We start from the raw sequence: 23413 nt of genomic DNA on the forward strand, positions 1-23413 counted from the left end.
GGTCTATTTGAAATGGAATGCTGTACTAGTACATTAAGGTAGTGCCTTCAGGAATGGTATTTTTATCTTCAAGTAGGTGATGAAAAGATTTCTGGATTAACTTGGATAAAGCTTGAGTTTATTGGGTTGTATTTCATTTTCTGGAAGCAATTGAAACAAAGTGAAATTTTATGAGGTAGCAATAAATTGTGTTTTCAGCCGTAATAAGTTCCCAGCAATCTCTTAGTAATTGACTTTTTTTTTCTTAATAACAGATATTACAGATAAAATTTTCTAGATGATAATTATGTGTTGTTTGAAATACTTTTTCCTGGTTTCGATTATTGGAAGTATTATGATTATTACAATCACATTGTTTTTGTGTTTACAATGATAAATAATTTTCTAGGCAAGGCTCTGTAAAAATATGCAGAAAGCCCGAGAACTCTGGGATAGAATCATGACCAAAGGAAATGCAACATATGCCAACATGTGGTTGGAATATTACAATTTGGAACGGTAAGAGCATCAGTCTTTCATTGAGCCACAGTTTACTTTTTATTTTTCTCAAACTATCACTTATCCTTGTCTGAAGATGAAATCTAATATGGTAGTGTGGTCTGCAGACTGTTGATGTTTTTTGCTACCCTGCTGCCGTTCCTTATAAGCTGTCCAATAGGGATAGGTTGCATCCAAACTGTGTGCGGATCACGCTCCTTGCAGAATGCATAGATGGGACAGTGGAAAGAAAATTCACAAGTGAAAATGGAGAGAGCTTGGGTGGATGTTTTAACAAAATAATGATTTTTTTAAAAATAAGGAGCTATGTTTTAAAAGCTTACTCCATGTTAGAAATTAATAACAACACATCTGATAAGAAAGAAGCAGGACCATTGAAAATAATGATGGCCCCAGGAATAGAAACAGAAAATAGAAAAATATGTTTTGATAAAGAGGATGAGACTGGATTTGTGGGTTTTGTTATAGGGGTCATGATGGTCAATATGTGTGAATGCATCTGGATATGTGAAAGCATTTGACCTACATTCTCTTTGCACGTTGCAGAGCTCATGGCGACAGCCAACACTGCAGAAAGGCCTTACATCGAGCGGTGCAATGTACCACTGACTATCCTGAGCATGTCTGTGATGTATTGCTTGCCTTTGAAAGGGTGGAGGGTGAGTTTTTACAAAATGATTGAATTAGTGCCTGATAAAAAATACCAGAGTCCTTGGAGCTTATAGTGTGGCTGAAAATGAAGCAAGACTGAGCGAACACGACGCTATTAATGCAGTCCTCGCCTTTGCTGGCTGAGTAAAGGGCTACCTGGTTGGAAAAAGTGAGCTGAGGTTAATTTTTGTTATTTTGGATTGAAATTTGTGAAGTATACATCTGGAACTGAGTTGTTTTGAAGGTAGTGGATAAGAGGCCTCGGAATATTTATATGAATCCGGGTACCTCTTAATCCCAGAGACCTAATGCAAATGCTGTCATATTCCCATTGATTCTCTAAGAATGTTGATATATTCCCTAGAACCTCTTGCAGATGTAAACCTTTTGCCAGAGCACCCGTCACCAATTTCTGATACTGAACTTTCATGTGCAAGGTCTGAGTAGCTGCATTTGGCTGTTTCAACTAAGTGGCACCTTTATCTTGTGAGAAGACAGTCAGGGCACATTTGTAGACATGAATCAAGAAACTGCCTATGGGTAGTCAAGTGCTGTTACAGTCTTACATGTCTGATTCTATATTTATGTAAAATTCTTTCTCAAACTATGGAACAAGTGCCCTTGTATGGACAAGTTTTGGGTTCTTCTGCTTTGTAGTTCCATAGAAATTGAGAGGTTTCTGACACATTCTGCCTTAAGAAATGCTGCAGTTTCTAATCTTCAGTGAAGAAACTATCCTTTTGACATGACAAATAAATGCCGTACGTGCTTTTATATTCACTCATCTAGACCTTGTGATACTAGATTCAATTCCTGCTATATGATGAATTGGCTGATTCTAGCCTGTTGTAGAAGCGCTATATTGCCCATTATCTAAGCCTACAACAAAAATTATTTCTGTGCTGGATGGAAACTATGTTTGTGAAAGGGTTTTAGTTAAGGACAGGATCAATTTCTACTGCACAATTATCAAACTCTCGAAAAATTTATCTCTAGATCATTACTCTAAGCTTCTTGAGAGTTGTACGGTGTTAAATAAGCTGCCTTCTTGCGCTATATGGAGTTGCACATGTGAAATACCCACAAGTATGAAATGCCACAGAACTGGGACACCAAACAGGTGTACCCAGCCTTAAGGAGAGATGAGCTGTAAATCATAGTGAGGAGGAAGGACTTAGGAGGAAGTAATGAAGACATTAAATGCTGTAAATCATCATCCTCTTATACAAAGTTAATGAAATGTCAACTTGACTCAACTAGTAACACACCCAACTTTGAGTCAGAAAAAATGAAAGTTTAAAACCTGCAATAATCTTGAAAATGGTTAACCAAGATGAACCTTGAGTGCTGTACAATGTCAGATGACATGTTAAGCTAAAATCCAGTGACTATATTATATGTGATAAGGGGCTGTAGAGGCACAGTGATAGTGTAGCGTAGTGCAGTGGTTCAGGTCCACCTTGTTCCAAAGGTTTGTTTTAATATCTCTGAAAAGATTGATGATCAAGAAAATCAAGGAGTTTTCCCCAAATCCTGGTAACCTTTTTCTTTTCTTCATTGCCATTAAAAACAATTATCTGGTCATTCATTTATTTATTCCATTCACATTGGGCTGCCACTTTTGCTTCAATATGATGCTTGTTTAAAAATTGATTTGGAACATCCTGAGAATGAGGTGTTGGTACATAAATTTACTTCTTCCTTTCTCTAAGTCTCTCTCTTTTGTTCTGAGCTGGAGATGTCCACTCTTTATGTTCCACACATACTAGCATTTCCAGTTCCTTAGTGAAATGACTCTCATTCATGTGTTAACTTCACTAAGTGAGTACTAGACCAAAGCGGGATCAAGGCTCAATCAGATATGGTGGCTCAGTGATTATCACTGCTGCCTCACAGCACCTGGGACTCAGGTTCAGTTCCACCCTGGGGCGACTGCCTGTGTGGAGTTTGCACGTTCTCCTTGTTTCTGCCAGGTGCTGTGGTTTCTTCCCGCAGTCCAAAGATGTGCAGGTTTGGTGGATTGGCCATGCCAAATTGCCCAGTGTTCAGAAATGTGTAGGTTTGGTGGATTAATCACAGGAAATGCGGGGTTAAAGGGATAGTGCAGGGGTTGATTCTGGGTGGGATGCTCTTTGGACTTGTTGGGCCCAATGACTTGTTTCCCACTGTTAAGGATTCTATGATAAATAATATTTAAACCTGGTGTCCAACATATATAATGAGCACATAACAGAATAGAGAGGAGGAAGAGGCTAAATAACAGATGGAAACAGTATCCAATGCTCATTTGTCTGTCTCCAGCCATGAACCACTGAGCTTCCTTTCAATTGTCTAAGCCTGAAGTCAGTTGGTGCAGGTTCTAGGATCATATCTGTTCTGTGTGACTAAATAGAAGCATTTGTCAAGAGAATATGACTATACTATGGCTTTAAGAGATATATTTTTCCCTTTTTTATGAAGAAATATTGTGACAGAGGTGATGAGCAGTCTGCTGCATAAAGCAATCAGCTTGTGAGTTCTTTTTTTTTCTAAAGCCAGAACAATAGAAGCAGCATGAATGGGTGGCATCAGGTTCCCACAGAACCAGGGTTTCAACACTTGCTGGGGTATTGAAGGTGAATGTGGAAGCCGTTATTTCCCCCCCCCTTTACAGCTGAAAGCTGGATTTCTCTCTGCTGTGAGAATTGCATATGAGAATCTACTTTACTGAATTTGCTCTCGCCAAGTGTGTGTTTATGGAAGTTACAAAATTAGAACAGTTGCTATTTAGTAGTTAGATAATCTATTACTTTGTTAAGTTCTCCAATAGAGTTAAGTTATTCCAATTCTTCTTTCTTTTGTTTGTATTTTTAATATAGGGTAAGAATAAGGTATGACTTGATTAAAGCTGAATAGTGTAACCAATCAAGTTACATCTAGAATACAGCACCCTACATTTGCCTTTAAATAAGATAGGCTCTAGACTGTCTCCTTGACATTCTCTACAAGAATGAAATCAGTTCTAATGGCCAGGCTGTTTTTAAGCCAAAGTTGATTCTGTAACAATTATCACCAAGAAAATAAGTTAAATCAACTCTGTTTAACACTGTGTCAACATTTCCTTCAATAATTTAGAATAAACCTAAACAGGATAAATGAAACTCATTCTGGGTAGTAAAACATCTTCTATCCCTTTTTTCCTTTCTCAGGGTCTTTGGAAGATTGGGATCTAGCTGTAGAGAAGACTGAGACTAGACTTAACCGGGTTAATGAGCAGAGAGCCAAAGTAAGTATATAACAAACTTTTTTTTTGTCAGGTGTGTTCAATTTTGCAGGTATGAAGAGAGAGTTTATTCATTGATGGGTATGGAATAGTTACTAAGATGATTAGTCAGCGCTGTCCACATTCTGGTTCTCAATATTCATTGAGAGAGGTGAACAAATAACTTATGCCAAAGCCGCTGTTAGGGCTAATCATTGAAATGACTGAACCTCTGAATTTCCTTTCTGTGTGTTCATTTGGATTAAGAACTCCCATTAACTGGAATGTGGAGCTTCTTTCCTATTTTTGACATTGGGTCTTCGTACGCCCAGGTTCAATGCAATGCAATGCAAATTGATGCTGCATAGTGCACCCACACTATACCACAGAGTGATTCCAGGTCAAGTGTGGTCTGCTGGCTGACTCCCCAGTCAATATAGCAAACAATGGAAATATCTGTGGCAGATAACGGATTCTCATCACATTAAAGTTTCAGTGTTGTTGTAGACAATTCAGAGGAATAGCTTATTTAAAAAAAAATTTTATTGTTGAAAAAGCCAACCTGGCTGAACCAATCCAACGAGACTTTGAGACCATGTTCTAAAAATCAGGGAAACTAATGTTCTGGTTGCAGATCAAAGAAAATATTGGAGATCAGAAATAGAAACAGAAAATGCTGGAAATATATGAGCAGATGGGTTAGCATCTGTAGAAAGGAATGGCAGGCTTTAACATTTGAATGTGTATCTTGCATCAAAAGGACAAGTAGACATTTTAAATATTGGTTGAATTAATGACAAAAAAGAAAGGGGGCAACTTAGATGTTTAGTCAGTAAAACCAAAGGAACATTCTGCGAAAGCTAGAAATTTGAAATTTAAACAAAAATGCTGGAAAATGCTCTGGTCAGGTGGGTAGAAAGAGAAAAGGAGATAACATTTTGGTCAGTGATCTTTCAACAGCTAACAAGCCTGTTGCAGACAGGCAGTACACGGTTTAAATACTTAATAGAAAATAGATAGATGATATAAAGCTTATCAGTCAGGCATTGGAAAGAACGTACAACTAGTTCAGAACATAAAAAGATATGGAGTGTCCAGGAAAAAAACACTCCCTGAATGCAGTTGTAATGAAAAGCAGTGACAGCACATTGCTGTGCTGTGAGTCTTATCAAAGAGTCTGTGAATCCACAGATATGGACACTCCACCAGCATTCCCTTGAGATGAAAGGTGTCCATCCCATACACCCTCCCTATCTTTCATCCACATTACATCACACATTCTCTACCCTGAGCAGACCCAATCCCATGTGATCAATATTACCTGTGCCATAAAGAAAATAGGGGAAGCAACAAGACTAACAGAAACTTAGGAGGAGCAGCACTTCTCCTTGATATCCTGAAGGCGTTCAGTCAACAATATTCTTAAAACTTGTGAAAGTTATGTTACTTTTTTAACAGTTTATCAGCTGACTGGTATTAGTCTTTGTGGAGTAAGGTAGGATTATGCAATGCACTGAGTTGGTGAATTAATGCTTATTAATACTCCTGTATGTCACTCAATCAAGCCACCTGGAAATTAGCTGCAAATATTATTAAAAGAATAAGATTCCCTCCTGAAAGTGAATTTAGTTTTTCAAGTTTGAATTTTAATACTTTACCAAGGCTGCAGAGAAGGAAGCCCTGCTCACGAAACAGGAAGAGGAAAAAAATATGCAACGGAAGAAAGGTCGATCTGAAAAGAAAGCTGCAAAAAAGGCCCAGAAACAAGCATTACCTGGAGACAAACGCAAAGCAGATGAGGAAGAATGGGGCACCCAAATAGGTATGATGCCTAGTGAGAGAACTCATGTAAGGAACTTCTTTCTTTATGAACCAACATTTTACTGAGAGGGAGCCAGTAATTCAGGCAGTTTTTTTTAAAATTAGTGTTCTGACTTGGGTAAGTTAAAGCTCTCATTCTTTCAGTCTTGTGAAGTAATGCTGTTTTATCAAATGTTTACAACAAAATAGTTTACAGGTACAAGTACTGTTGTGGGTGAACAGAGGAAATTTTAGTGATAGGCTTTGATTCATTATAAATATTGAACAAGTGAGGGGAGACTAGTCCAGTGTTGACATTTTTGGTCTCGTGTCAATTGGGTATTTGAGATGGTAAGTTGAATACTGACTGATCAACCACTCAGCATGACAGGGAGGAACAGAATTTTTTAATTTCACGTATATCACCATTTAATGCTGAATGTTAAGTACTACTACAATTCAGTTAGCAGCCGATATCTACTATGGATTAGAATTGTACAGCAGGCCAGGAGACCATTTTGCCTGTTACTTGTGGGTTCTCTTGAAAGTGCAATTGTTCGAAGGAGAGCTGTCATCTAGTGAGAGTTATCAACTTGAACCATTAACTCTGTCTCTCCACAGAAGATGAGCGTTTCTAGCATTTTCTGTTTTTAATTCTAATGTACTGTCCCTTGCATTATCTAAGGAGGCAAAGCAAAATGTGGTTAGAGAATGACATATTGGACAGTGCATGGTTGAAAGTCAACTCCATTTTAAATGATGTTTTTTACTTATTATTTTAATATATACTTCAAATATAAATAACAGAAATCTGATCAATAAACCATGCAGCAATTCAGGAAATAGGAAAGTGGAGTTCGTTAGAATGTTGCAGTTTTATTTTTTCTTAATCTTTTATCAGCTTGAGAATAAACCTAGTTTTTAAAAAGTGTATAAAGAAAAATAGATTTAAGAGGTTATAAGGAGTTCTTGCACTCCTTTGAACGGTTACATCAACGTATATTTCTATTGAGGGGTCACTATCCTGCCATCCATTTTCTCATGTCTCTCGTGCCTGCTATGAGCTATTTTGGGAAAGTTTGTTGTATTAAAGGAACACTGTGAAAGTTGAAGCTTTTATGGTTTTGGTGTAAATCCAAATCTTGCAATTATTCTCCTATTCTATTATTTTTTAACCACTATTTGGGTTTTTATTCAGGAAAGTTCCTAATTGCTTCAGTTTGTCTTCCCTGCAACAATCTATATCTGGGTGATGTAGATTTTTGCAGGAAAGATCTGGGTGTACTAATACATACATAATGAAGTGAATGCTGAGAAGATATGCGGGAGAGTGTAGAATTGGTGACACATTTTAATATATAGGAGCTTTCCTATTTTAAGATTTTGTGCAGAAAAGATCTTTTCTCCTACGTCAGTAGTCTTTGTTCTCTGGAGAAGAAAATTCCAATGGTCCATAGTATGTATTCTCACTAGTTAAATAGTTTTATCTGAGTTAAGTGGCTTTTGAATAATCACAGGATATGGGAAGCTGACAGGAAAATGGAGTTGATGCCACAATCACATCAACCATGATCTTATCTAGTGACAGAGCAGCGTCAAGGCGCGGGAGATTTCTAACAATGTGTCTTTCAATTTCAGATCAACCAAATAAAAAACCTCGAGCCCTGGAGCTGGAAGAAGCTGAGGAAGAAGATCTGTCTACAGAATGTGGTCTGTTTGGTCGTAAAAGCAAAACAAAGATCCTAGAGACTCCAGCATTACAAAAACAAAAGGCTGCAGTAGCCACAAGGAACAAAGTTCTTCATGATGACAGCAAGGATAACCTAACTGTTTTTGTCAGTAATCTGTCATATTCAATGCCCAACCCTGAAGAGAGGCTGAAGGAAATGTTTGAAAGCTTTGGTGAAATTGCAGACATCCGCCCTGTTTACAATAACAGGGGACTTTTTCGAGGATATTGTTACGTGGAGTTTAAAGAAGAGAAAGCGGTTACCAGTGCCTTGCGACTGGACCGCCAGGTGTTAGAGGGCCGGCCAATGTTTGTTTCACCCTGCATTGATAAAACAAAGAATCCAGAATTTAAGGTATTGTTGTTGGTGTTTGTTATGATATTTGAATATTTTTCCTTGTCTCTTGCAACTTTTCCTTTCTTTCAAGAAATTCTAATCCACCAAATTGAAGGGATCCATTTAACCACCAATCCTGATACACTCCTCAATCCCGTTGGTATGTTTGTGATATGGTTTCAAGCAATATTGAAACCATTAACTTAATGAGGTTCAACTCTAACCCAATTCTCTCATCTCAATCCTTCCTAAGATATTTATTTCGATCCTTAACAAGTCTTTGTTTCCCTTAAACATTTTGTAACAATGAAGAATGGAGAACTTTAGTTATGAGGAAGGACTGAATAGGCTGGGGCTGTTTTTCTTGCAACAAAGGATGCAGAGGTGCGATTTAACTGAAATGATTTAAATCGTCTAGAATTGTGATGGTCCTATATAGAGTGGATAGGAATGTCCAGCTTCTTTGACTAAAGAGGTCAGTATTCGAGAGTACATTTACATAAAGTAATTGATAAAATTAGATTAGAGGGTACATAATAAAGTTTTTCACTGGGAGAATTGTGGGGATCTGGAACTTGCTGCCTTAAAAATGATGGTAGAGTAAGAAATTCTCACTGCGTCTGAGAGGTGCTTGGACGTCAGCCATGGAATGTCAGTTGTGGCTCGGTTGGTAGCACTCATGCCATCAAATCATAAGGCTCTGGCTTCAAATGCTAGCAGTGTGTACAAAAATCTTGGCTGGCATTCCAGTACAGTACTGAGGAGTGTTGCACTGTTGGAGGTGCTGTCTTTTCATTGAGACATCAAATTGAGCCCCAATCTGCCCAGCAGATGTGAAAGATTGGGTGTGACTGTTTCAAAGAAGGTCAGAGGAATTTATCCAGAGTGTCCTGACTAACGTTTATCAGCCTCGCAAAAACAGATTATCTAGTCATTATATATTGCTGTCCATGTGACCTTGCTGTGCAAAAATGGCTGTTGCATTCCCTGTGATACACCGGTGATTACACTGCAAAAGTGCTTGACTGAGTCTAAAATGTGGAGATGTGCAATGATCATGAAAAACACTATAACCCACATGCTTATGGATCAAAAGGCCGTAAGTGAAATTTGACTGTATGTATAATTTTTGGTTGGTACAAGACCCGATGTGTCACATAGTTGTACCTTGTGCTGTTCAATTTCTATGACTCTAATGTATTCTCATTTTACTACATTTTTTGTTTGTCACAACTCCTGATAATTTAATTTTCTGGTATTCATTATTTTGCAAGTCATTCCCAGACAGTGAAATGCAATAACGAGGGACTGGTGTTTATAGGATTCACTACAGAAACCACAGAGCTTTAAGTAAACCCATTTTTCTCAATGTTTTGCTGCTGTTTCTTCTCCAGGTATTTAGATACAGTACCAGCTTAGAGAAACACAAGGTTTTTATATCTGGTTTACCTTTCTGCTGCACTAAAGAGGAACTGGAAGAAATCTGCAAAGAGCATGGAAACCTAAAAGACATTCGTCTTGTCACTAATCGATCTGGAAAACCGAAGGTACCTCCTATTACATAGTAACATGTTGAGAAGGCTTTTGTTGCTTACCTGTGAAGCAAGAATATTTTGGACCTTGAACAAACTTTGAGTAATTTCCACATGCTGGAAATTGATTGCAAATGAACTGTATGTCCATGAGTCTGGCAACTGTAAATCACCTTTCCTTGTCATTAGCACATTGCACATTGTACTGGCTGACCTGGCTTTTGATGGTTTTGCTGTGAACTCTCGTGTTGGATGAACTTTTTCACAGAGAGTGGTGTGTACATAGAATGAGTTGAGAGGAAGTGGTAGAGGTGTTTACAATTACAACATTTAAATGACACTTGGACAGATACATAGATCGGAAAGGTTTGGACAGAGATGGGCCTGACATAAACAAATGGGAGTAGTTCAGTTTAGGAAACCTGGCTGGCATGCGTGAGTTGGGCCGAAAGTCCGGTTTCCATGCTGACTTGATTTGTCCTGCATTAAATTATGGTTTCTGAGCTTTATTCACAGTATACAAGATGGTCAGTTCCTTGGATCTTACACAAACTAATATTGAAATTCTCTGTGGGAAGGGTAGTGCCCTTATAGGTAATTTTAATGTGAAGGTTATTGTGACCTGGTTGCCACAGCATCGGCTCCAACAGGTTGTCCTGTAGCCTACATGCCAGATTTGAGACTCAAATTTGAAGACTGCCGTCCAAAACAAGGAACATTCCCATAAGCCATTAAACTTGCTGTGTCATTTGAGGCTGTGTGAAAACTGTTTTCATTCATATGTGTCTGCCTATTAGCAACCATTAAATATGAATTAGTTTTTCCCCTACTTGAAGGCTGAATATTTGAATGAATTTTGTTTTAGGGTTTGGCATATGCTGAATATGAAAATGAAGCCCAGGCGTCCCAGGCTGTTCTTAAGATGGATGGTATGGTAATTAAAGATCATACAATCAGTGTAGCCATCAGTAATCCTCCCCAGAGAAAACAGACTACCAAGGTTGAATCTAGCAGATCTTCTGGCTCATTGCTTCCTCGACAGGTGTATGGAGCGTAAGTGTGAATCAAATTGTTATAAAAATTGCATCAGCTATTGTGGATGGTTCAGTTATAATTGGTGAGCTGGGAGTTGTCTATCTAAAGCTGATTGTATTGTCCAGATATTTATCTCAGACAATAACAGCACCTGAATAAGGGTCATATTTTATAAATGTTGAGTGTTTGTGTATGTTTTTAGTACAGAAAATTGAATCATTTGTGGCTCTATTGTATTTAGTTGTCCCTTTTGTGGTGGTGACAATGTAAGCTAGGACTAATATCTAACTATATGTAACATGGGACTAGGTGCATGTGTCAAAACCAGCAATGCAAATAAATAAGCAGTGATACACATTTGTGTATCTAATTATATATCATGGCTCTAAATATGTACCTGTTTCTTGTCAGTGAATTTAAGTTGTCTTTCTGAAATGTATGACAACATTCTACTCATAACCTTCTGCATTTCTAAGAGTTCAACTATTCCTCACTAGAAACACTTCTGATTTTTTTTGTCCCTCTTCTACATCGAGGAACAGGATATAGATTTTGGGACAGTATTGCGTATTGGATATAAGCATATTGCACATTTAAGTGCAAGTTAGGGAAAGGATAAAGGGGGTAAATGTTGCATCTTGCAAAAATGAATCTAAATGAAAATTCTGTAGTTTACTATGGCATGGTGATGATTTGAAAACAAGATAATGTAAATTGCCAAAATGACAACTGATTTTAATGGTAAATCATCACCTTGAAAGTGCAAGTTTCAGCATAGTTGGTGTGGGCAAGGCCAATACAGGAGGAAGTTGACTGATGTCTGCAAAGACCATGATGCAGTGGTCAAGGTGCAGAGAGATTTGGTGCAGGTTGTAATTGCTTATTTAAATAGGGATAGCTTGTTAAATATAAAATGCCACAATTCGCGCACCTTAAATGAGCAACAAGATGTAAATGAGAAGCCTCACTGTATTTAAAGGAACAGATTGAAATGAAACTGAAAAACACTATCATGGAATTCTAAGAATGGGGTGTAGTAAAATGTGATTCAGGGAGATTTTGATGAGGGAAGCCCCTCAGATTGCATTTGACTTTTCTCCTAAATTCTGGTGAGGTTCTTGACATCAGAGCACATTATCTAGAAAGCCGACATTTATTATAATCGTATGAAGTAGTATTTGAAAAATGCAAGAATAAATAAGAAGAAAATATAAATTAATGGGAGGATAGGATCATTTGAAAAGGGAGTACAGGTCCCATCCAGAGTGAAGTCCAACGTGCACGCTGAAACTCAGGGGAACTGAATAGGAACACTGGCATGAATATACAAAGAAAAGGTGATAGCACCAAGAAATATGACTTAAGAATTACTGTGTCCAGAACCTGCTTGGTTGAAAGCAAGTTTGATATTACATGTTGATCTATGTGAGTGCTATCATTAACCCTGATATTTTTCTAGGAGGGGCAAAGGTCGAACACAGCTTGCACTTGTACCTCGTGCATTACAACGGTTGCCTGTACCTGCAGCAAACACTGAAAATGGTACATGGAAGGATCAGGATGGCAATTCAAAAGGTGATTCCTCTGCTGTGGGCGAGACCAAAAAGATGACGAATGCAGACTTTGCAAAGATGCTGCTGAAAAAGTAACCTGATATTACAGCAATCATTCTTATACTGCTGAATGTCTGAAAAAAAAATGTGAACTGCCTTTACAGAAACTATTTGCATCTTTAGGCATATGACTAGAGATTCTTATTAGCAGTACTGAAATGTAAATAATTAATTTTTTTTTAAAAGTTCGACAAGTGTTAAATACCCTTGATGGAAGCCCCATGTTGCTTTGCTTTGTCAGCATTTTTTAAGCAGTTGCCTTATTGTATTTACAGAGAATGGCTTTAATGTTTGTTTTGTTTGTATTGTGTTTTATAATTGTTAATGGTTAGTTTTAAACAGGTGCCCTGAAAGCTATTGTTGTTTTGCATTTTTGGCAAAAATATCTATCACAGTAGGATTGCAGGGACCATTTCGTTGTTACTTCTGATATTGCTGTGATTTTTATATATGAATTGTAATGCAACATCGGTTAAGAATCATGTTTTGGATTCATTGGTGAACAAAAAAAATCAGTGACAAAGTTGTCTTTCGGATGTGTTCATCAAAGCTTCATCTGCCTTCTTGAAGGGCAGAAGGCTCCCTGAAGATGTAAGAATATGTCATTGAATACACGGCCTTGAACTAATTAAAAACTGTTTAAAACAAGGTATAAAAATCTATCCTTTCATTCTGAGCTATTGAGGCTGTCATTACTGATTTTGTATTCAAAATGTGAATGCATGTTTGGGACTCACTCGTAGCTTTGTCAAATGGTGCTTTATGGGCTGAACTTCCACTCTAGTGATTTTGCAGTACATTTGAGACTGCTGTACTATCAGAATACCAGTTTTAAATGAGTTGTATATAAACCAAGGCTTCATATGCTTCCAGGAGAGGGACATTTCCTGGTGGCAGGCTGCTATTCACCTTTCAACCAATATCACAGTTGTACTACTGTTTAACAGGACTTTGTGCAAATTGGAAGCAACCTTAAATACTGTATTAAGGTGGCTATAAAACACTTGTTTCTTAATTTCGAGACAGTAACACCCCTCTTATCTTCTAGAGGGAAGGATTATGACCAAGTGATATTCACATCACTCACTTGGGTCCAAATCATGTGAAATATTCTTTTGACTGGCAAAGGTGAGAGAGTGTTAAAAAAACGTCTCTCTGCCATGTTATGTACACTTGGGGCACGTATGTCACAATAGGTTTGACAATCCTGATATTGGATAAAAAAGGAGCCTTTGTGCCTTCAGAGATAATGGGTACCGCAGATGCTGGAGAATCGGAGATAAGATGTAGAGCTGGATGAACACAGCAGGCCAAGCAGCATTTGAGGAGCTCAAAAGCTGATGATGTTTTGGGCCTAGACCCTTCATCAGAAAAGGGGGAGGAGGAGAGGGTTCTGAAATAAATAGGGAGCGGGGCGGAGGTGGATTGAAGACAGACAAGTTAAAGAGGCGGGGATGGAGCCAGTAGAGGTGAGTGTAGGTGGGGAAGGGATAGGTTAAGGGAGCGGGATGAGGTCAGTAGGTAGGAGATGGGGGTGCGGCTTGAGGTGGGAACAGGTGAGAGGAAGAACAGGTTAGGGATGCGGGGACGAGCTGGGCTGGTTTTGGGATGCCGTAGGGGGAAGGGGAGATTTTGAAGCTTGTGAAATCCATTGGGCTGCAGGGTTCCCAAGCGGAATAGGAGTTGCTGTTCCTGCAATCTTCAGGTGACATCGTTGCAGGAGGCCCAGGATGGACATGTCGTCCAAGGGGAAGTTGAAATGGTTCGTGACTGGGAGGTTCAATTGTTTATTGTGAACCGAGCGTAGGTGTTCTGCAAAGCGGTCCCCAAGCCTCCGCTTGGTTTTCCCCACTGCAGAGGAGGCCACAATGGGTACAGAAGATGCAGTATACCACATTGGCAGATGTGCAAGTGAACTTCTGCTTGATGTAGAAAGTCTTCGAGGAGGTATGGGGGCAAGTATAGCACTTCCTGCGGTTGCAGGGGGAAGTGCTGGGTGTGGTGGGGTTGGAGGGGAGTGTGTGGAGCAATGTTTGGTCTGCCGGTCAATGAGATGGTGGCTGATCTGTTAATATTTCAAATTTCCACATTCTACCCCTGAATCTTTACTTTCCTTGCTGAACAAGAATATAATGCCTCTTCATAACTTGTCAATTTAGGGAAATAAATTTTGCCTCACCCTGGTCTGGGTGACTACTCCAAATTCACAGTAATGCAACTGACACTTACCTGCCCTCTGAAAGAGCAAGGTCTTAGTTCAAGAACTCATTAGAGTAGGATGCCCGTAAGACCCACATTGCATGAATGAATAAACAAAAAGACTATGACATTATTGTTTATTCATCTTGAGATGATCAAGGGCAACCATTGTTTTCCAATAATCAGTAAGGGTTAGCATAAGAAATAGGAGTCGGCCATTCAGCTCCTCAAGCCTGCTCTGCCTTTCAACAGGATTATGGTTGATCTGATGTTCCTCATGTCCACTTTCCAGCTGTAACTCTGTAAACCTTGCCTTAGCAGCGAAAAACAGTAAAAATCCTTGTAGCTAACAACATCTAAATTTGGTTGTAACACTAACCCCTTTTATCAATGCACCATAAATTATTGATGGTAAAGCAGGATATTCCATATTTTCCAAAGCACATTGCTGCTTTCACATCACCTGAAACAATTTAACCTTAGACAAGTTGAAATTGATTTGTTTTGTGTCAGTCAGTTAGAAATCAAATCTGTCAAGAAATATAGGTTCGGCAAGGGTTTTCCACATGGCCTTTGTTCCACAACAGCACACCAAAAGGAAAAAAAGTCGAGGCTACCACTGATGCCAAAATACTTTATTATTTACATCTTAAATACTTAAATATATTTATTTATAAGTATCTATGTTTCACAAACCATTTAAATAAGGCTTTATTTATACAAAGTGCAATTTCTCAAACATCTCACTGGCCAGATGGGTTGTTGTCCAATGAAACTTGTTAACACTGGTCTTTCATTCTAATTCTTGGTGATTTCAATTTCAAGTGCAAGATTTTAGTTAAAAAAAGATTAATAGAAATGGTAAAACAAGAACCAGTTTCTCCTGTCGTGACAGGAAATGATAGTTTGAAGGAATGCAGTTCTCAGTTTTTAATCAATCAACATAATTGTATGCATCTAACACTCCAGGAATACCAGCAGCTAGATACAATTAACCTTGACTGGTATCTTTCTCAATGTCAGCATATCTGAAACACTTCAAATGATTAGGTAGCTTTTTGAAAAAATTCGACATTTTACAGTTGCACTCAGCGATCTTTCATTGTATTGTTCAGTTTGGAACAACTACTGAAGTATTAGACTCTAGCTTCGCTACATGCTGTAATTTTAGCAAATACAAAACTATTGGAACAACGGAGTGTGATTTCTTTTTTGTTTAAGCCTACTGGATTGTTAAAAAAACAATGCCACCAAAACAAAGAAAAAAACCCAGCACAGATAATAAACTGGAGTGAACCTTATAAACAAAATAAAAAGCTTCTTCTAGCAAGTACTGAGAGACCAGACAAAGTGAATGAACAATACTACTGACCAGACATTCTCCTTCCTCCCGATCTTTCTCTCCACCTTCTCATTCAATCCAGCCTCTCAAATGATTTTCACCCCTCACTACAAGTTGTGGGCCTGACATTTTATTTAACTCTTGAAAGTATACACAGCCCATCTGTCATTACGTCCATCATGTTTATGTTGAGACCATCATAAAATGGACTCTAAACATGAACGCTCGAAATCAGGGGTAGCCGGGACAGTATGGATTACAGATCAGCTTGAAGAAATACAGTCCCAATTAAGCTATGGCAACAGCTCAGAACATGACCAGTTTAAATCACATCCTGTACCTGGGTATAACCCAGAATATGTAAATAGCTTCAGTGGGGTTTTTTTTTACAGCTCTAACCTGCAGGTCCAAACTGTTAAGTAACCAGCATTACAAAATGCAAACATGCATGCCTGGTTCAAGAAGTGGTGAGAAAGCCAAGCAAAAAAAAACCTAATGTGCACAACCCTTTAGAAATGAACTTGACAAGTTTCTGAACTGAAGGAACCAATCTTGACTAAAATTTAGACTGATGACAGTCCCAGCAACTCGACTGAAGTCCATAAATAGCGTGGATCAATGAGATAGGTTAATTTTTAATCAGAATTGTTTGTGTATAATCTGAATGGTTAGGATTAGCTTCAGGTAAACCTTTGTCCACAGAGTGATCGGTTGTTGCAATTAGCAGTAAGTCAAGAGTCATTTCTGTGCACTTTCCAATGAAACGAATAAATGGCCTTACATCTCCCTCATTGGCCAAGTCTAGTGCACTATAATATTCAGCCCTTTGTTCCTTGCGGATAGTGACAGGCGGGTAACCTGCCTGCATTAAGATTAGATTCATAAGTAGTCGTGCTGTCCTTCCGTTTCCATCTATAAAGGGATGGATGTAGACAAGTTTATAATGTGCAAGAGCAGCAATTTCAACAGGATGTAGACTCATGGCTTCTTCAGAATTCAACCACTGAACCAGCTCCTGCATTTGTTTCTTTACATCCCTTGGATGGGGAGGAATGTGGTGACCCACAAAGACTTGATTGATCCGAAATCTGCCAGCTTCCACAGGATCAACATATCCTAAAACTCTTTTGTGAATCTGTAAAATATCATCAATATTAACAGATCCAATTCTGGATACTAAAGATTTGTTGAGATATTTCATGGCTGCATCAACCCCAATAACTTCATTCTGTTCCATCAGGCTTTTTCCAGGCACAGCATACCTAGTTTCTATGATATGCCTGATTTCAGACAGCGTCAGTGTATTCCCCTCAATTGCCACAGTGTGATAAATATGATGGTAATAACTTTCTTCCAATACACGGTTCAGTGCTGCATTCCCTTTGGGTATAGCCATCAGTTTTTTAACTTTCCGGTCAAGAATACTAAATTGTTTTTGGTCAATTTCTTCCACCAACGGTAATGTCCTGTCACGGTTGACCAATGCTTTCTCATCGCACGGAGAAATGGTCAAAGCCTTTGTATATAAGTGGTCAGCCTGAATAACATCCTTATCTTCTTCCATGAAGACACCCAATTCAGTTAAAGCATCTACATAATTAGGGTCCATGTTGAGGGCATGCATAAATAGCCTGTATGCCTTCTCACGCTTTCCCAGACGTTTCATCTCCAGAGCCTGGTGCAGAGCAGCTTTTGCTTCCAACTGGATTTCTGAAATTAAAAATCAGTTTCTAATGTAACCATAGCCAATTGTACTGTGTAGTCTAGAATAGCACAAGATTTTTGGATGTTTGAAATTACTACACAGGAATAGTAACTCATTCTAATCAGATCTTTAACCAACTGTAATCCATTATGTAAAACGTTACACACTGGCTGCAATGTGGACTTTTGTTCTGGATTTCTGCAACCAGTAACTGTGGAACAAGTCATCTATCAGTCAGCGGATGTTAAAAAAATTCTCAAAACAGAGAGTAAAATCCAAGACTCATACTGATAGCTGAATGGTGTTGCACAGATCCAAAACAACACAATTAAAATTTTTTAAAGCATAGATGATTCAAATGGGAAAGAAATTTTTTTTCATTAACACTGCAATTTTCATTTTTTTTCTAAGTTTAGAATCCAGAAGCACATGGAACAAGGAACCAAATTTTATAACAGCATCCTGGTTGATATTAGGCAGCATACAGATATTTTTCTCCTGATGTTTTATTAAAATCTGGGCTGAATGTAATACTGCTCTGACTTTCTTTTAAGCATCGTGAGATCCTTACAGACCACAGAGAAACCAGGCTCTTAAGTTGCACTCTGAAATTCTCTGCCACCATTCATACTTATTCAAAAATAATTGATTTAGCCGAAAAAAAGTGACTAGTTACATAACAGTGGACAGGGTACCAAGATAATCTCCTGCTGGGAACTGATTCAAAGGAGCAGTAAGCAGAAAACTCACAAGTACATTAACTAACCAGATTTTATATAATGCAAATGGCCATAATCAGATGTTGTCAGATAAATAACACAATGCAAATGATCAACGCTCTCAAACAACATCATATCCTAAACTGATAGTGACCTTCGGGTATATTTATAGAAAATGCCGACAGGCCTGCGGCTGGATAATTCTCTCTCTCTAGCATCATTCACATCCGCTCCCGCCTCAACCCTGAAAGAGTAATTCAAGGATCTTTGAATCTACAGACCAATGTACCTTCTAATTTATTTTTGCAGTTTGATGGCAATTTATTCATGTGTGCAGGCCTTTTAAATATTTTGTGGGGAAACCTGGGCCAACTTGTGCATGGAAACCTTTGCATAATTACAGGTTAAAAGAAAAAAACTGCTCCAGATTTGACTATCACAATGGCTGCCTGCCAGCCAGCATCTACCACTCTCCATAAACCTACAGCATGCGTTCTGAACTTGCACTAATTGCTATTCAGCTTCTGCCCACTCATCCACATTGTGAATTTTGACTCCCACTACCCCAGTGTTAGTGAGTTTGATCCTTGCTGTGATTATACTCTTTCCGAGGTATGTCATCCTCGTCAGCCTTATAACGCTCTGAGAATGCTACATATCTCCAATTCTGGTTTGTGAATCCCCAACATCCACACGACTGACAGCTAATGTATTTTACTACCAAATCCTCAGTTAGGGAATTCCATTCCTAAGCTCTGTCTTACTGTTTATCCTGTTAAGTCTGACCCCAAAAGAAAACCGCTGAGCAAGCTTTGGGTCACCTTTGGCTTAGTGTTAATTTTTTGTGGTTTGCTGCTGTAATGTTTTACTGCATTCAAGGTGTGGACTGGCAAGGGCGCAGAGGAGATTCACCAAGATATTAGCTGGGCAAGACTGATTCAGCTACAAATTCTTCTAGGAGTAGAAAACTGAGAGGGGAACGAAATGAAGTGTACAACGTAACAATGGCCTTGGACTACAGTGAAAAACTTTTCACTCAGTAGAGGGGGCAATAACCAGGATGCACAGTTTTAAAGTAAGCAGCTGATGGTTGACAGGGGATTTGAGGGAAATAAAAATCATACTGTAGGCACTTGGAGCTCAATGCCTAAAAGGATGGTAGAAATAGGAAACCTCAATACATTTAAGTAGTATTCAGAGAAGCACTTCAAAACACCACCGCATATTAGGCAACGGGCCAAGTGCTGGGAAATGGGATCGGAATAGATGGACGTTTGATGGTGGGATACGATGGACCGAAAGGATGCTTACCTGCTAATTAAGGGATCTGCGTGTCTCTAAATGCTAACCGTTGCTGGTGAATGTGACAAATATGGTCACGATGAAGTTTTGAGAAGTAGCGAGTTGCTGAGGAGCCAGGAACAGGTTTGCATCGCCATCACTTTGAGGGTGATGGGGATGCAAACCTGCTGGAGGCCGCGGCGAATGGCCAGTCTGAAGCGATAGGGCCTCGGACGCCGGTCAGCAGCGGGAGGTGCCAGGGTTCTCCAGCAACGCTCCGACTGTGTGTGTGCGTGTGTGTCTTACCTGGTCCCGCTTTCCGCCTGAGGGCCCAGGCCTCCTCCAGCTGGCTCAGCTCCACTCCACTGTAGGTCAGGCTGAGCCCGGTACTCCGATCGCCGTCCAGGCCAATCTCCCAGAGGCGCCGCCGCAACGAACACAAGCCGTCCCGGAGGTGCGGGAGAAACACGGCGGTGAGCGAGCCGAGCAACACGGCCCCAGCCGCCGCCGATAGGCGCCTGCTGCTCAGGCCCATGGCGACAGCTCCTCTCCGAAACCAGGCCCGCCTCCCCTCTCCAATTCCTCATTGGTCCGCCGTTGGGAACGTCCCTCACCACCTATTGGGTGACACGCTTCTCAATCATTATCTGGACCAATAGAAAATGGCAACGTCGCTCGTACTCAGCCATTCAGGTTGTAAACCGCTGCGGGTGTGATGTCAACAATGGGCTTTTGTTGCACCTGCTGAGAATCCCAAAGAAGTGGTGATGAGGATGAGTGACTGCAGCTCCATCACTGCAACGAACAGCAAACGCTGTACTGTGCTGCACCCCATAGTAAGTCAGAAGTCACACGACACCAAGTTGCAGCGCAACAAGTTCATTTGAAATCGCAAGCTTTCGGTGAAGGGGGCAGCGCCTCGATAGCTTGTGATTTCAAATGTACCTGTTTGGGCTATAACCTGGTGTCATGTGACTTTTGACCTTGTCCAACACCTGCACCTCCACATCAAAACCCCAGAGCGGACCAGTGCAAGAGAATGCAGCTCCCCATTGAATAAAAGAGAGCAGGAGACTGCAGGTAACAAGCTGCAGAGCTGGATGAACACAGCAGGCCAAGTAGCATCAGAGGAGCCGGAACGCCGACGTTTTGGGCCTAGACCCTTCATCAGAAACGATGTCTGTGTTCATCCAGCTCTACACCTTGTTATCTCAGATTCTCCAGCATCTGCAGTTCCCACTATCTGGGAGACTGCAGATTATCGGTGAAGATATTACAGCAGGAGACTGCTGATCCGCACTGAACACACGAGAACCGGAGGCTGCAGATTTCTGTGAATAGACCAGAGCAGGAGACTGCAGATCCCTCATAAACAGGCCAGTCCTGAAAAAGTTTTACTTGAACTGAAACGTCAACTCTGATTCTCTCCACAAATGCTGCCAGATCTGATGAGCTTTTCCAGCAATTTCTGTTTTTATTTGAGACCACAGCAAGATTCTGTGTCACAATGAAATTAGCATAGACAAAAACGAGGTAATGAATTTCTTGCAGGCTTTAAAGCCACAATGTATCCCAGGTTGTTGAATTAGGCAAGGAAGGAAATAGCAGGAATACTTGAAAAAGAATGTTCAATTCCTCCCTGGCCACAGAAGTGTCAGAGGACTAGAGGACAGCTAATGTTATACTATTATTCAAGAAGGAAACAAAGGTTAAACTAGTCTAACCTCAGCAATAAGGAAACTTTTGGAAGCAATTCTTAAGGATCAATTTGGACAGGGAAGTATTGAGCAAAAAGAGCCAGTATGGTTTTGTTAAGGGGAGGTCACATGTGATGAACGTGACTGAATTTTTTGAAGAGATGACTTGTTGTGTAGATGAAGGCAATGCTTTTGCTGTAGTCTGTTTGGATTTACAGTAAGGCTTTTGATAAGTTACTTCATGGGAAGCCAATAGCAAATGGGATTCAAAGAAATGTGGTGAATTGGACCTGCAACTGGCTGGTGGCAGGAATCAGATGGGCCAGGGGTGTGTTTTTCTTCAACTGGAAGTCTGTGTCCAGTAGGTCCCATAAGGATCAGTATTAGGGCCCTTGCTGTTTGTGGTTTATATGACTGATATAGACTTGAACCCAGGATGGTTGATCAGTAAGTTTGCAGGTGATACAAAAAGTGGTGGGGTGGTAAATAATGAGGACGGTAGCCTTGGATTACAGCAGGATAAAGACAAGCTGGTCAGTGGCAAATGGATTCTGTTTGGGTAAGTGTGGCAGTGATGCATTTGGAACAGGAGAAACAAGGCAAGGGAATACATGATGAACAGCAGGATCCTGGGAAGCACTGAGAATCAGAAGCACCTTGGTGTAGACCAAGTATTTGGACAGTCAGCTAAAGTGATTAAGGTGGCAAAAGGTATACTTGCTTTTATGAGCTGAGGTTTGGAGTTTAAGAGCAGAGTGGTTATTGCTGGAACTTATAACATTCTAACTGTGGCCTGACATTTTATGTACAGTTTTGGAATCCACATTTTTTAGTGGTTACACTGGAGAGAACACAGATTTACCAAGATGGTGCCTGAGCTGGACAGTTTCAGTTATGAAGACAGAGTGGAAGCATAGGGTTGTTTTCCTTAAAAGATAAGGTTAGTGATAGGACACGTTTGAGATGTAAAAAATTGAGGAGCATAGATAGTGTAGGCAGGAAGAAATGTTTTCCCCTTGATGAAGGAACCAATGACCAGGGGATTTGGATTTAAGGCAAGGGGCAGAGGCAGATTTAGAGAGGATGTGAAGAAAAACATTTTCACCTAAAGCGATGGTGGGAAATCTGGAACTCATTGTCTGTGACGGTGGTACAGGCAAAAACCAGCATAACATGCAAGTAGTATGCACTTGTATGCCCTGGCATCACAAGACTACGGCCCAAGTGCTGCAAAATGGGGTTACAGTAATTTGGTAGTTGTTTTCAATTGGCCATCGTGTCTGCACCAAAGGCCCTTTTTTCTGGGCTGGAGATCTCCATGATTTTATGACTGCAGACACATACCCAATGAGCAGATCAGAGCAGGAGACTGCAGATGTTAGAGATGTGAAATGGAAAGTGCTTGAGTCCAGTGACTGGATAGGGGCTTGAAACTGATGGTGTTTATGCTGTTGAGAGGGAGGGAAGGAAGGAGGAGGAGAAGGAAAAGGAGGACGATTTACCTGGATGATTGCGGCTCCTCCAAGAACAGCCAAGAAGCTATAATCCTCAGTTAAGAAAAGTAGAAATATTGAAGGGATCCTGTAGTAGGTCTTTTGCTCTGAACAACCTCACCAACTGTTTCACTAGCTTCTCCAACCACTTCGTCAACAGCATGAAAATCATTATTTCCAGCCCCCATCAACACCATTATTATTGAGTCAAAACCTGAACTGTTTATCTCTCCACAGATGCTTTCAGACTAGCTGAGCATTTCCAAATATTTTTAATTTTTTATAACATTTTACTTTTGTATATAAAATGAAACCTTTCCATCAACGCCATGGCATTTTATTCAGTGAGCACTTCAGTATGTCCAGTTGAAGCCACTGAAGGTTATCCATTCATCAGCAGCAGATGCCATTAATCATATATTGGCTTTTAAAAAAAAAGCTCAAAAGAATCTGCTGCAATTTTACTGTTTACTGGAAACAGTGAAGTATCATGCATTAGAAAAAACACAGATGCAACATGTGCTATACAAAACTAAAGCAA

General features: G+C 39.8%; 2 protein-coding genes across 3 annotated transcripts in view; one reads left to right on the forward strand and one right to left on the reverse strand.

Moving 5' to 3' along the window:
- Window positions 1-13077, forward strand: part of sart3 (spliceosome associated factor 3, U4/U6 recycling protein) — a 31123-nt gene extending 18046 nt beyond the window's left edge. For both annotated transcript variants that reach the window (XM_048556020.2, XM_048556022.2), the window contains 8 exons: window positions 389-498; window positions 1045-1157; window positions 4338-4414; window positions 6053-6212; window positions 7829-8274; window positions 9651-9803; window positions 10654-10841; window positions 12283-13077. In XM_048556020.2, the coding sequence (XP_048411977.2) occupies window positions 389-498; window positions 1045-1157; window positions 4338-4414; window positions 6053-6212; window positions 7829-8274; window positions 9651-9803; window positions 10654-10841; window positions 12283-12472 (1437 nt within the window). In that variant the 3' untranslated portion in view covers window positions 12473-13077. The remainder of the gene's footprint in view (window positions 1-388; window positions 499-1044; window positions 1158-4337; window positions 4415-6052; window positions 6213-7828; window positions 8275-9650; window positions 9804-10653; window positions 10842-12282) is intronic.
- A 2178-nt stretch (window positions 13078-15255) lies between these two features.
- Window positions 15256-20241, reverse strand: ficd (FIC domain protein adenylyltransferase). The gene is made up of 2 exons (XM_048556172.1): window positions 19989-20241; window positions 15256-17687 (listed from the first exon to the last, which is right to left on the reverse strand). The coding sequence occupies exons 1-2, from the start codon at window positions 20215-20217 to the stop codon at window positions 16606-16608; spliced, it is 1311 nt and encodes a 436-aa protein (XP_048412129.1). The 5' UTR covers window positions 20218-20241; the 3' UTR covers window positions 15256-16605.
- Between the last annotated feature and the right edge of the window lie 3172 nt (window positions 20242-23413).

The sequence above is a fragment of the Stegostoma tigrinum genome, chromosome 26 (genome assembly GCF_030684315.1).
Source record: "Stegostoma tigrinum isolate sSteTig4 chromosome 26, sSteTig4.hap1, whole genome shotgun sequence".
In the NCBI taxonomy this organism is placed as follows: Eukaryota; Metazoa; Chordata; class Chondrichthyes; order Orectolobiformes; family Stegostomatidae; genus Stegostoma; species Stegostoma tigrinum.

Bases quoted from the DNA above. Each gene is read 5' to 3' on its own strand.
- ficd (XM_048556172.1), bottom strand. From the start codon at position 20,217: ATGGGCCTGAGCAGCAGGCGCCTATCGGCGGCGGCTGGGGCCGTGTTG. The intron at 17,688-19,988 runs GTAAGACACACA...TTTTAATTTCAG, and splicing joins CAGGCGGAAAGCGGGACCAG to AAATCCAGTTGGAAGCAAAA.